Below are 14556 nucleotides of genomic sequence, written 5' to 3'. Positions count from 1 at the left end.
ATTGCCCCCTTTTCCACCTCAGTGGCTGAGCCTCTGGGAACACGCTGTCAGGGACATGCCCCACTCCTGTAGATAAGTGATACCTTGGCACATATAGTATTTGACATCAGAATACTTAGCAAATATTTGCCGTTTGTCTATTGATCTCTTGTTCCTTCTTGACTGCCCTGTTCCTGCCGCGCTTCCTTCGTACACAGCTGTGCTGATCCAACCTCTCATTTGTTTGATAGCACTTGGGACACCTCTGGCACCTCTAGATCTTTCAGTTCTAGATAAATTCATATCTGTGTGAAGTGAATGACTGTACCCCCAATAAATCATACTTCCAACTAAAGAAAAAGAAAACAAAATAACCAAAGACATAGAGGCCTTCAAGTCAGGCAAATTCTAGTACTTGACTGGTGGAGGCAGAGGGATCAGGAGTTCAAGGCCATCTGTAACTGCATGACATGTTTAAAGCCAGCTTGAACTGTGTGAGATCTCATCTTTCAAAAAGCAAAAGAGGCCAGGCTTAGAGGAGCAGGCCTTTAATTCCAGCACTCAGCAACACGCATGTCTGAGTTTGAGGCCAGCTTGGTCTATTCCAGAACAGCCAGGACTTTATCTCAAAATCAAATAAAAAAAAATATAAAGAAAACCTCAAAAACAAAATTAAAAAACCCAAGCAAAAGACACGTTCTAATTCATAACTGGGTCCTCTGGGAACCCAATGAGATCATAGACCTTGGTCTCTGAGGACAGTGGAAACATTTTTGTTCAAGCAATGGTTTGTAACTGTTGTTGCCAGTGAGAATGTGGGGGAAGGAGAGAGCCCTCCCCCTAAAGCCGGCAACCCCTTTCCCTGGAGAGCAGTCTGAGATTCTTGTTGTTTGGGTTTGGTAGGGAATTTAATACGCAGCTAATGCCCAGTACAACTGCATCATGCAATCTGTGGCCACTGGGAGCTGGCAGTCTTTCTCACTGAATGCCATTCCTTCAGTGCATTCCATGAGACATGCCGGATAAAGGAAGCCAAACATTTGCCTTGGAGGTCAGGGAGCAGGGGAGCTAAGTAGAGGCCTTCAGTGAATCAGAAGAGGGGAAAGGTCACAGCTTCCCCTTGGAGGAAGTATATACAAATGGGGGGGGGGCAGATGAAAAGCTGCAGGTGACAGCAGGATCCACTGGGCATCCCTGAGTGTGTGTGTGGAAGGTCCAGAGGATCCGGGCTTGAGAGGATTCCCTGACGGTGTTAATTCCCAGCTGGACAGACCTTGGAGGAGGGCTCTGTAGGACAGACTCAAAACCTGGTGGCCCTTGAGTTGCTAGCTCCACTGATTTAAGCAGGTACAGGTTTCTTTCTCCTGAGCTGTTCTGGGATAGCTTTTTTTGGGGACGCGGGCACTTAGGAATGTGCCATGTCCTCTTTGGTGGCACCCCATGCTATGGCCCAGATTACCTTTCAGCAAACGTCGTCCACAGCCCTCACATGAGAGCAATGACCTGTATGTCTCTAGAAGTCAGAGCAGAGCTCAGTCCCAAGCACTCAGTTGTTAAAAGAATTACCTGTCACTTGATTAGCCAAATGTAAAGACAAGCTGTCCAGAGGCCCTCACAAGACAGTCAACACAGGGAACATCATTGATATACAATGCTACTTTATTGCATTGTTTGGATGGCTTCATGACTGGCAACACAAATACTTGGGGACAAGGCAGACTTATGTTCTCACATGCTAGGGAAAGTCCTCCCCAGAGGTTAAGAGGAACCTCAGTGAACTGTGACGACCCGACCCTCCCTGAACAAAGAAGCCACCCAGCACGGGGCAAACTGAGCTGGCCTTACTCTTCCATCCAGGTTGTCCCCAATTCATAATCCTCCCGCATCAGTCTCCCAAATGATGGAGATGGAAAATGTATGCTACTATACTGAGCTTACCAAAAGTTATGTTCAAATTGATCCATTATTTCCCCACCTCCTAAATCCAGTTTATCAATATATACAAAGTTAACACACAACACAATTTATGCAAATAGTTTTCAAGATTTTATTGCAAACCAAAATTGGTTTATCGCACACAAAAAAAAGTTGTGTGGCAAGGAGAAGGAATTGTACATATTATAACCCATGTTAATTACAGTACATTAAAATGATGGTTTACAAATAAGCCTGTAAGTTTAAATATCTAGTGTTATAACCCAATGTACAGACTTCCTTTTACACGATACATACAATAATCAGGAATGCAAAAGAAAATGAACAAAGGGAAAAAAAAACCATAAATAATGCCCGTTTTATAGGTGACATTTTAAACAATGAAAACACCAACGGCTTTGACTGACAACTGGGGCATTGGTCCATAAAAACCCTTTCTAAAAATAGAAATATTTGTAGCAGCAATGCCTTCCTTAATTAAGCATCTGGGTGCTCGTCATTGCAAGACCATTTCAATAGGTTTTAGTTATTAACTATATCTTACAAAACAGTCTACACATAAATTTATCTTCCAAATGTGGAAGAAACAAACAATGTCCCACATTGTAGTGTCCTGCAAGTGTCACATTGATGCTCACAACAAAACCGTCTGTGATCTATGCATAGCACACTCACGCCACTGCACACACGGGAAATCCGCAAGGGGGAAACAAAACAAAACAAAACAAAAACAAACAAACACAAACTGAACACACTCTGCGATGGGAAAAAAGCTTTGGAGCTAACAGGATCTCAGAAAAGGCACATTGCAGAATATTCTTGATCACAGCTCAGACAGACCTGCGGGGGGGATTCCTCTTAGACCTGCATCTTCCTTCTAACTGAGACCAAGGTGTCTGTCTCAGGCGGCACTCTCTCGCTCGCTCGCCTGGAGCTAGCACCACGTTGGAAGGAAGAGAAGAAATGAAGACCCCACAAGCTCATTGAGAGGAGGGTGTGCTCTTCGGAAAGCTCCCATCAAGCAGCGCACGCACGCACGCCGCGCTGCGCCTCGCTGCGCTGGGTCGGCGAGACTGCCAAGCTTCCAGGTGTGCAAATTCTTTTTAAATGTTCTGTCAGCTGGCAACTCCACCAAAGGCTAACGAAAACACTTGAGAAAACGCTGAGGAAGTCCTTCAGAACCGTCCCGGGAGCACTCAGAGGAAGGAGTCCACAGGAGGTGCGTAGGAGAAGCCGAGGAAGGCTTCTGCGGCCTCCTTCACACTGGCCGTGACAAGGATGCTGTCAGGGGACCTGCCGATGGAGCTGGGGACCGGCTCCTCGGTAAACTCGGGATCGAAGTGCCGAAGGTCACTGGGCCCGCTCTGTTACAAGAAGGGGAAATACACACTCAGCGTCAAAAAGGGCACAGGGCAAAGGACAGGGAGTGCTCAGGTCCTATAATCCTCCCTCCACTAGACGCTTACTTAACTCTAAAGGCTCCAAAGTTCAGGAGGGTACCACTGATTACAAGGTCTCACTATATAGCCTAGGCTGGCCTCAAACTCAACCCTGCTTCAGACTCCTAAGGTAGAAGTTATTACAGGTATGTCACTAGGCCAGGAAATTATAATCAATACATGTATTTATATTCAGTGAGCTTAGCTGGGATTAAAAAAAAACAAAACAAAAATATAACTCTCCTCTGGGGTAGAGTTTATGGATAGATAGTATCTGCTACTTATTTCTTCAACTTCTGACAGAAAAGAAACCTTTTGGGGTCTCACTATTCTTATACCAGAAACACACAGACACTTACCACATTTGGGTTAAATGGGGGTGTAATCTTCTTATTAATGAGATCATCCCAGTTAATTAAAGAGAAGAAAATATGACTCTTAATCTCCATCTGTTGGCAAGAAACAGATTCATTTAGATGTGGAGAACTCAATACAAGGTCACAAGGTCAACCTCCTGCCCCAAGGTCCCCTCGGCAGCAGGACAAGCAATACTCACAAAGTCATCCTTGGCACCCAGCCTCTTGGTCCGGTCCTTCTGCAGGAGGCCTTCCAGGAGGTGCCTTGCTGAGTTTGTGATATTTGGTTTCAACTGGAGAGGTTTGTTCAAAATGTTGTCGTACATCTCAGCTGTGTTCCGGCTATAAAACGGGGGCTGGAAAAGGAAGGGAATTCCTTCAGATCCAACTGAAGTCTTGTCTAGTGTCTACTAGCTAGCTATAAAGGGCTGAGTTTCGCATATTAAGCTGGACTTGAGCTGGCCCCGGCTATCTGTCTTACAACCCCTACTGGAGAGAGAAAGACAGAGTGTGCGTATGTGCGTGTGCGTATGTGTGTGTGATGGGGCTAATACTGGGCAGGTTAAGTAAACTGTAGTAAACTGTGCAGAAGAAACCCACTGGAGAGGTGGGGATGTTGCTTGATTCAATTTTCAGTACTTGTACCTGCCCTGAGGTTCAAACAAGACTATTGAAAAAAAAAATCCAGAAGACTTATTTATAAAAAAATTATAAAATGTAAAATAGCCAGTGTCTCCCCTTTACTAGCTTTCGATAAGGCTTCTCTGATACAGATGATAAGCCGCAGTAGCTGAGCCTGCGCAAGCGAATCCAGCAATGTCTTAGAATCTGTGTTCTGGGCATGATTGTGTGTTACTCACCAGGCCGTAGAGCATCTCGTATAAGACGGCCCCAAGGCACCACCAGTCCACCGTCCTGTCATACGGCTGCTTATGGAGGACCTCAGGAGCAAGATACTGAAATGACACCGGAAAGAGAGGTTAGCTTGCAGAACCTGGCAGTCCGCACAGCAAGCATGTGCTTTGAAAAAAAGACGAGAGCCAGAGTCAACCTGCTCCCCTCCCCGCCCCCATCGTGTGTGTGTGTGTGTGTGTGTGTGTGTGTGTGTGTGTGTGTATGTGTGTGTGTGTGTGTGTGTGTTTGGATTGCTTCTTAGTTAAAACCGCCATGCTTTGTGAAGTCAACTGGTCCCCTGTGTGTATACCGATATATTTAGGGAACAACTTGGTATCTAGTGGTTCCACAAGGATCTCTTACAACATAAACAGCTAGTTGGGATAAAAACTAGCAGAAGGCCTTGGGAATCCTGTCTGTCTTGCACTGAGCTGTACTAAGGCATTTTTTACTTTTCCTTTTGTGGAAGGGGGTGCATAGACACGGGCACTGAGTCAGACTGCCTACCTCAGGCGTGCCACAGAAGGTAGATGTTGTCCCGTTATGCTCGATGTTCTCTTTGCAGAGCCCAAAGTCAGTGAGGACGATGTGTCCCTGGGAGTCGAGGAGAATATTCTCTGGTTTTAAGTCTCTGTGGGAAAAAAAGTAGTTACACACGTTAACTTGACTTGGCGACAAATCCTCTGTAAAGACTGCTCGGGTACTAAGAAGATGGTTAAGCCACTCCTGCTCCACAGCCAATCACAGAAACGAGCCTTGGTTGGGCTGTTAGGATTATGCACCACCCTCTTGGTATGGGCAGTCAAGACAACTCACATGCTAGGGAACTGCTAGAAGTGCCCAAAGTGCACATGATATCTCACTATTTTAGGACTCCAAAGACTCAGCCTGGCCTCCCTCTACCCCAGCACTCAAGGTAGCTTTGAACCTTTGGCTCACCTATAAACGATGTTTAGGGAGTGCAGATAACCCAGGGCACTGGCTATTTCAGCTGCGTAGAAGCGAGCCCGTGGCTCCAGGAAGCAGCGCTCCCTCTGGAGATGGTAGAACAGCTGCAAGAGACAAAGAAACTGAGGCTTAGTGGGGTCGTTTAGTCAGGCCTGACAGACATATAAGCCCCAAAGAGAAAGCTTGCAGCAATCGGCCTGAAATAGCTTAATTCTGAGTAAGTTGTTACGTTCGTGGGAATGCTAAGTCTGGCGGTTTCTCTCTCAAGTATCTTTCAAAAGCTCATCTCAAACCCAAACCAAGCAAGGCAAAGGGGAGCAGCCTCACCCCCACCATCAAGGTGGACACCTCGGCTCACCTCTCCACCATTAATGTAGTCCAGGACAAAGTAGAGCTTGTCAGCCGTCTGGAATGAGAAGTGAAGGCCCACCAGGAAAGGGTGCTTCACGTTCTTCAACAGAACATTCCGCTCTGACATAATATGCTTCTCCTAGGAGAGAGATGAGATTCAGTGGCAAATTCAGATTTCAACCGGGCAGCAAAGCAGAGGGTAAAAAAAAAATTCTTCACCAGGCCTGCGAGTCCCGGCCACCAGGGGTCACCCTTACCTCCTTCTTCTTCAGGATGGCTTTCTTCTGTAAAACTTTGACTGCATAGAATACTTCTTCTGCCTTGTGCCTAGCCAGAAGAACCTGAAATGTCAACCAGACAGTCATTTTTCTATCCTCATCCGGGGAGAAGATAAAAGTGAATGCTTGAAAGAGCCTAGTTGCAAAGTTTTCAGGGTTGAACTCACCTTTCCAAAACTGCCCTTTCCGATCACTTTCAGGAAGTGAAAGTCAGAGGGCTTGGCATGGGGATTGGAGGACGGACCCAGGTTGATTTGTTGAGAGGGACTTGGCTAGAAAACAAAACATCATCCTTTAGTACGTAAGCTGCACCCAGCCTTACTGTTCACACATAAAATACTTTATGAAATATGTCTTTCAAAACATCCCAGTGACTCAGTACTTAAACACTTAAGCCACTTGTGATGTGAATAGACAATCCCGCCTTGATAGTTTTTACAAACACTGCTTTGACTGACCATTACAGGAAAGTACGGATACATTTACAATTTCCCTCCACAGTCAAGATGTACTTACCGGAGGAGAAGGGTTGGCGTTCATAAGCTCCGGCTCCTGAGGTTGAGACATTTTTAAAATGGACTGAACTTCAGCGCTGTGGAGATTAAAGGGCCGTTTTTAGAAACTCTTAAATTCGCCACCAGAGGGCACACAGACATAAGTTCTATTTCTGACTCAACCCTACGGTATTTAAACCGAAAACATCCAAATGAATTACTTACAAAAAAAAAAAGAGGTAAGGAAAACAAACCAGCTAAATACAAATTAAGGTTTGTTTATTGAGGGGACGTGGATTTTGGTAAACATTCACGAGAATTAGTCTTAAATCTCCGGGCCAAACTCTACCCATAAATTAATAATGTTTAAAATGTTTCAAATAAGCAAAATGTTCAAGACCAGAAGAGATCTACCCCGGAGGAAAGCCCTCAGCACCAACTTTACCACCACCACCCCCCGCCCCATGAAGTCTTCGCCGCTAGTAAACTTAAACAATTCTTTCTATTTTCCCCAATAACCCAAAACTTACTGTTTGCATGCATAGGTGTTGCTGGCAATCTTCTGAATAAAATCGTTCAGACCCATCCTTCTCTGTTTCATAAAAGCTATAATTTAAAGAGAGAAAAAAAGGGGGGGATGGTTAGGGGGCTCTGTAACATCCGACGCCACACGCTAATCTGATCCTGAACCTTCAAAACCCACGCCGACTCTCCTCCACACACAAGTCCGGTGCTTTTCCAGCACTCACCGATGAGAATCGCTACCATTCCCCTCATTCTGGAGTAGGTAAGGGTGCTTCGAGCAGCCTCAGCTTTGACGGTCATCGCCCCGAAGCCCGGAAAGAGCCCAAAAGAGACTTAAGGGGAACAGTAAAACCGGCTCAGCCAACAGTGCGCGCCGGTCGCGCGACCGGCTTTATAAGCCCTGCGCCGCGAGGGGGCGGGGCCGGCAGGAGGAGGAGGAAGCGGCTCAGGGCCCGCCCAGCTCGAGGCTCCGCCCATCGTGAGGCTCCACCCGCCCCGCCCCAGCTGCCTTGCAGGCTGTAGACCGAATGGCGAGAAGATGGGCGACTGGCCACCGTGTCCTGGGTGAGCCAGGCGAGCCGCCCTGGGCAGGACCGAGGCTTCCGCGGGCTGCGTGAGCAGGACCCGCGCCGGGCTGCACTCGGCCTCCGTCTGCCTGGGCCGGAGGAGGGCAGTGGAGGGGTGGAGAGCCTCGGTGATTTTCCATTTCCTCTCCCGTGCTTCCCGCAGTGGACACCGCAGTGCACGGTCACCGCCGACCTCTCCCCTCCTCGGTGTCCCGGCCCCGGCCCGGCGCGCAGCCTCTAGGTTCCCGCGCCGTAGCCCGTCCCGACCGACCTCCACGCACCCCGTGTCCCTGCGAGCCGGGGCGGCGGCACTTACCCAGTCCGCTCAGCAGGACGGACTCGCTCCTTTTCTGCGCCTCCGCCCGCTTTTTGTGGCGGGGCCGGAGCAGGGACTCGAGCCGAGCCCGAGCCAGCGCGCCCTGCATCTCGCCCATGGCTGAGGACCGAGGGGCGCGCAGCGGGCAAGGGCGACCGGCGAGTACTGACGTTTCCTTGAAGGAGCCGCCGTGACTCAGGCCGGCAAGATTTCCTGCCCCAGTCCCAAAACAAACAAATGGCCCTTGTGCGCGACCGAGTCGCTTCCGAAAACGCCTTTTTTGTGTTTTTGGCCAAAACTAAGCAAGGCTGAAAAATCCCAGAACTTGGAAGAGGAGGAAGGAAGGCAAGGGGGGGGGAGGGGGTCAGGAATGTGTAGGGGAGGGGGCGGAAATAAGTCTCCGCGCTACAAAAAAAAAAAGTACAATCTTCATTTCACTTTTTTTTTCCAACTAATCTCCGAGAACATTCTGTCCTTTCCGCATAAATTTTGAGCCTTGCAAATTTTAATCCTAGCCATGCCAAGAACACGTGAGGAGGTGGCAAGTTAGAGGGAGCAGGGGCTTCTGTCCAGGGCCGACCTGGAGTGATCCTTGCGCGGTCAGTACCCTTGCCCCGGTCCCTCTCTCACAAGAAAACTGCAAGATTGCATTGCACTGCCTTAAACCCCGTCCGTTTTTTTCCTAATCTCCACTACCCTCCTTTGAGCTACCTGATGGCTGATCCAGGTAGACTTAATTTTTATATCCCCTTGCTTTTTTTTTTTTTTTTGCAAGTTCACATAACAGAAACCCTTTAACTCTTTAAATATTAGTAAGAGACTCATCTCAAAAAGCTGGGAACAGAAGGAAGCTGCAGGAGAGGCAGCCAGAGTTGGGCAGGAGTGAAGTGCCTTGCAGTAACCCCGCCGCTGGGGGATGCCTGGCGCTGCAACTTGACCGCTACCATGGGGGCGCGCGCCAGAAGCCCAGAGCACCAGGTCTGGGCCAGGGCCGGGAAGGCGGCTACTTGGGCCAGTACCTGGCGCTCGCTGGCTGTGCTTTCTGCGGTGACTGCCCTGCCATGACCCCTTACTGCGAAAGGCCTAGCATTTTAGAATTTGACACACTAAAAAATACTAGTTGTCAGGTCAGGAAAAGCACGCGAAGCTCTTTTCCCTCCGTCCGTCTTGTAACGGCAGCCACCTCCCATCACCTAACAGGATCTCTAGTCTCTGCTGCTTCTCGATTTGTTCACTTCGGACAGCTAGAGACCAGGAGAGCGGACGCACAGCTCTGGAGACGAAATTTTGCTTAGTAGACGTTCTTCACAATGTACTTAGGGTGCCTGAAATTGACACTCCAAACTAAAACAAGGTGTAGGCGATTCCGAATCATAGCAACCAGCCCATGCTTTTTCCGTGCTTGGATTCTGCATAAACTATGAATTTGTTATTGCCAGTGAGTGATTCCAAACCATGTGGTACCAGTCGTTTGTTTAGCCCAGTCCTGCCCTGCCCCCGCCACATCTTCCCGGTAACTTCCCCTCCAGAAAACGTTTGCTTTGAAACACCAATCTCCACAAAGATGTTTGCTTATTTGTTTTAAACCATTAAATCAGGAAGTAGTCCAGAGACCCTCCCAAGTGCATCTCCTAGCTTGCAGGCGTTTCCTCCAGCCTCTCCCAGGTTTTACCCATCCCATCCAAATTACAGTACTCAAAACACACGAACCTTTCCAAGGGGATCTTAAGGTCTCCTCTTTCATTCTTCACAGGGCTGCAGAGGTGAGGCTGGGGTTACTTAATGGAGGAAGAACTAGTTACAGAAAAAGTTAGCCTCCGGGCTCTGTGCCTCTGATGAGCCTGGAAGCGCCAGATGACAAGGGACCTCCAGCCAGAGGCTGCTTGCTATTGCCGTTCTAGTCTGAGTCCCACTTTATATCTAAAGGGAATTTACATACAGGAAGGGAGCAAGCTGCAAAGTTCAACGCTGGGCTATTTATCCCGCGCCATTGCAACATCATCCAGAAAATTACAGTCATCAGCATCCTGGGCTTATTTCACCAGTAAGACATGCAAGACATATAACTTAACTGATTAGCACCGCAAATCAGTCCAGGAAGAAAAAAAAAAAAATCAAAACACATGCACAGGGTTTGGTCTCCCAAGGAAGAAGCTCTGACATGCATTCCAAAAGGAACGTGGAATTCAAGTCAGAGCCCTCCAAGTGCAATAAAGAGAAAAAGTTCAGCCACATATTTGTGGTTGAAACAGAAAAGGACTGATTCGCATGTGCCCCTCCCCCTCCCCCATGCCCGGAACGGTCAGCGATTGGAGACGGATGGTCTGCTAACCTTATCATTTAACAGAGAGGGAATCAAGTTGTTGAGACTGGCTTTTCTTCCAACCGGATACCTGATGGGTGGAGCAGGCGCCCCCAGTTCTGTCCCAGCAACCTACTAAGACTTCCGAACAGGAAGATGACACACGGCAGTGGAGGGAGGGGGGTGGTTGGGGGGAATGTACGATGCTCCTGTTAACCGGGCACAGACTTGAGGGTGCCCCTTGGTTCGACCACTTGATCTAGTCTTCCTTCCTTTGTCCAGGTAATCCTGCTACCAGGAGGTTATCCGGCTGCCTCCCAGAGTCTCCTTCCTAGCTAAGTGGCTGGACTTGCCTGACGACTCAGTGAATGTGCAGGCTAGGGGGCGATCGAGTTCTCTGGGAGAACTCCAGAAGACTGGCTTGCCCTGAAGCTTTAATGTGTCCCAGGGCATGGCCTTGCAATTCTTCCCAGAGCCAGAAAGTGCAGAGCTTTGATGGGAGACTAGCTCACTAACCAGCCCAAACTCCCCTAGCCAGTGGTCTCACTAGTATGCGTCAGTATGGGCACAACCACAACCAAAACTGACGGAACTGGTTTACCAAGCTGTAAACAGAACATATCTGTTACTGTTTTGGAAAAAGGCCTTGTTCCTATTGCTGTTGGAAAATGGACTATGCAAACCCTGAGACATGACAGTTGAATATAAACTTATTTAATTCAAAGCTTCACAGAAGACGATTTCTCCAGATACTAGACGAACTGGTTTGAAATGCATCGTCTAAATAAATACTCCCCTACATCTACTCTTGGGCTCCTTAATCCTCAAGTCTTGATGACCTAGATAGATATTCCATTGATAATAAGAAAATATCACTTGGTATTGCTCCAGCACACACATGTGTACAGTTTAGCCCCCCTCCCCCCCTGGCCTTTTATACTCGTTGGTAATGTAGGTAGAAAGCTTTCCTTGAGGAATCCTCAAAACACACAGAACCACCAAAACAAAAACAAAAACAAAAACCCACAGTTATTATATAAAATAGAGAGAGAGCAACTGAACTGATGAGTTTTTGTTGAGGGCTGTCACTAAGAGCATGTCTTTTTATTAAAATAGTAATCCCCAGGAAAATTGATGACAAACAACTTGATTCATGAGAACTACTATGGACAAGTGGCGTCTAAGCATATATTTCTGGAGCACAGCTGGTATCATAATTGTTACTATCCATATTTGTAACTGTCAAAAGTGAAGTGCAGGAGAAAACTAGAGAAGGATACATTGTCCTTAATGATGTCATTAAAGTTATTAAACCCACACTGCTAAGCTTATGATGGAGCTCCCCCACCCCCAAGAAATGATAACACCGATGTTCTACAAACATTCTTTCTAGAAAGAGAAGTTTTAAGGGTTAATTAGGGGCAGAGTGGAAGAAGCCAGGGCGCTCTCGGGAGAATGGAAACCTGGGTAGCAACAGCAGGTAGGTCTGTAACTCTGCAAACTCAGTGTCACTCCATCTTTGGAATGTGGCCAGGGCCCTGATACAATGAACAATAAATAAAAAGTTTATAGAACATCAACAACCTTACCAGCCAGAATACATGTAGAATACTACGTCTTTGCCTTATGTTTAACTCTTAAGAGTTACCTGGGGGGGGGGGGGGTCTCTGGAGAGATGGCTCAGTGTTTAAGAGCACTGACTGCTCTTCTAGAGGTTCTGAGTTCAAATCCCAGCAACCACATGATGGCTCACAACCATCCATAATGAGATCTGATGCCCTTCTCTGGTGTGTCTGAAGACAGCTATAGTGTACTTACATATAATAATAAATAAGAGTTACCTGGGGGCCAGGGGGCAGGGGGAATGTTTTAGAAAGTTTCTATCTAATCATGAAAAATAATGATCTGACTAGAAAAGGAAATTGGAAGACTCTTGGAATCAAAATTAAATACTGTATATGACCTAACATCAAGAGACCAAGGCCTGACAGAAAGCCTAACACGGGGTCAACAAAGCTGTAGGGCTACACCTTTTACATTCTAAAAGGCCCCTTACCATTGCATACCAACTAATCCGAACATTCAACTGAGTGGAGGAGCCCACTCTGCCTCCTCCAGCTTCAATTGCTCCAGGGTGAATCGACTTCTCAGAACCTGGTATTTCTTTGCAGATCCATGGCTTGAGATGTGATTATGAAAATTAGAACCAAGATAGATGGAGCCGGTTAAGGGGCTCTCTTTCAACCCTCCCTGCTTTACAAAGTGCTCATAGAGAGAAAACACCCCTGGATTTCTGACAGATCTGTCCAACTAGGGTGAAAGCTAAAAGCCTTCCTTGGCTCACAGTCCAAGTCTCTCCTGAAATCTTTCCCATCCTGACCCTGTAATTGTTCTAGGAGGAAGCTAGAGCAGTTGAGGCCACCCCTAGACTACGGTGTCCTACAAATCCTGCCCACAGATGACAGAAAGAAAAGACAACATGATAGTTAGTAGTAATGGGGGGCAAGGGCTGGAGAATTGCTTGGTGTCTTTTCTTGTACACTAATGGTCTTGCATCTTGACCATATTTTTTATGCCCCTTGCACAAGCTCACTGGTCAAACACTTTGCTCAAAGTGAGACCTGCTATCTGCAAGAACTTCTTGTCATCTCTGTAGAGTGGGGTTACTGATATTTCCATCCCATAAATTGTGAAAAATAATGAACATAAAGAAATTATTATATGCCTCTTTCAAGATGGACTTTCATATGGAAAACATGACTATCTCTGTTGGTGATACACACACCTTACAGCTTCATATAAAAGGCCTCAAACAAGGAGGCAAGGTGGCCCACACCTTTAACCCAGCACTCCAGGGACAGAGGCAGGCAGACCCCTATAAGTTCTGTCTGCCCAGGCCAGCCTGGTCTACAGGTAGATTCCAGATCTGACAAGTCAGAGCTACTCAGAGAAAACAAAGGCCTCAACCCAGTTAGTACCCAGGTGGGCTGGGATTAATCTATTTGCATATCTCCTTCCCCCACACCACAGAACGGCCTGGGTGGTAGGAATTCCATGATAAAGGGCTGAAAGATTGCCACCTTTATTCTTCAGCTTCCTGCTTTCACCTGTGGTCCCACCTACAAGGTTCCCCAAGATGTCACCTCCAAGAAACTGAAAGCCAGGATAATGGTAAAGTGTTTGAAAGTCAAGGCTACTGCTGAGAGTCAAAAGCATTGGAAAGGGAAGTGGGAGGTTTTAATTGTTCGCTGTTGTTGAGATGGAATGAAGGCAGATATGGACCTGTGGAAGGGGGAGGAGTCAGGAAGGACTGAGAGTTCCCTGTGTGTTCCTGAGAGCTTTTCTAGGTCATTCCAAGGGTTCCTGGTCTCATGTCTTTCCTCCATCAGATCTGGCAGGGACACAACTTCGGTGGCACCAAGAATCTGTTTATCACTAGAAGACTAATGCAAGGTGACCTGGCTGCACACAAGGAGGCTACGGGCCATAGATTATTACCTTGGCAAACACTTACACAAAAGCTTAAGAGGAAGTTCCAAATCTAGCTATTTTTCCTAAGACCTAGCTGTGTCCTGATGTCACTAAAGTAAGACCTGGGGCGCATTTGATGCTTAGCAATGTATACATTTCTTCTGGATTCTTCCCTTTCTTTGAGACAGGGTCTCATGTAGCCCATACCATACTGCTTTGAACTTAGTGTTAGGTAAGGATAACTTTGAACTTCTGATCCTTCTACTTCTACTGCCTAAACTCTGAGATTACCAGCGTGTACCCTCATGTCTGGCACTGGGGAAAACACATGATCTGGAGTTAAGACATCTGAAGATGAGATGAAGGGTGTGTCTAAAGGGTGTGTCTATACAGGTGAGGAACTGAAAGAAGACACCTTTTCTCCTTTTTTATTCAGGCCTCTAGCCACTAGCAGGTAGAACACTCCCACTCATTACACACACATACACACACACACACACACACACACACACACACACACACACCTGGAAACACAATAATCCCAGCCCGTTACATACATCCCTTAACTTAGTGAAGGTGATACCTACAATTAGCCATCAGAAATCAATCTGCTGCCAATCTAAAACCAACACAGAGCTCTTTAAACCGTGCTTCATTTCCAAATTAAAGACAACAACAACAACACGTAACAATGGCTTTATG

The 14556-nt window shown here is 47.1% G+C and overlaps 1 protein-coding gene across 4 annotated transcripts in view; it reads right to left on the bottom strand.

Moving 5' to 3' along the window:
- Window positions 1–2002: 2002 nt before the first annotated feature.
- The window catches only part of Sgk1 (serum/glucocorticoid regulated kinase 1), a 115292-nt gene continuing 102738 nt past the window's right edge, over window positions 2003–14556 (bottom strand). The window contains exons 1-12 of one of the 4 annotated variants that reach the window (XM_021221866.1): window positions 9792–9972; window positions 7205–7280; window positions 6697–6772; window positions 6348–6452; window positions 6160–6243; window positions 5910–6041; window positions 5543–5655; window positions 5111–5234; window positions 4570–4665; window positions 3910–4065; window positions 3713–3802; window positions 2003–3278 (exon numbers count right to left, since the gene is read on the bottom strand). In XM_021221866.1, coding sequence (XP_021077525.1) covers window positions 3111–3278; window positions 3713–3802; window positions 3910–4065; window positions 4570–4665; window positions 5111–5234; window positions 5543–5655; window positions 5910–6041; window positions 6160–6243; window positions 6348–6452; window positions 6697–6772; window positions 7205–7280; window positions 9792–9825 — 1254 coding nt within the window. In that variant the 5' untranslated portion in view covers window positions 9826–9972 and the 3' untranslated portion in view covers window positions 2003–3110. Of the gene's footprint in view, window positions 3279–3712; window positions 3803–3909; window positions 4066–4569; window positions 4666–5110; window positions 5235–5542; window positions 5656–5909; window positions 6042–6159; window positions 6244–6347; window positions 6453–6696; window positions 6773–7204; window positions 7281–7423; window positions 7585–8081; window positions 8369–9791; window positions 9973–14556 lie in introns of those variants that run through there. The other 3 variants (XM_021221863.2, XM_021221865.1, XM_021221862.1) reach the window with 3 other exon arrangements.

Source organism: Mus pahari, chromosome 21 (assembly GCF_900095145.1).
Source record: "Mus pahari chromosome 21, PAHARI_EIJ_v1.1, whole genome shotgun sequence".
Classification (NCBI taxonomy): Eukaryota; Metazoa; Chordata; class Mammalia; order Rodentia; family Muridae; genus Mus; species Mus pahari.
This window is presented reverse-complemented; position numbering and strand designations above follow the sequence as displayed.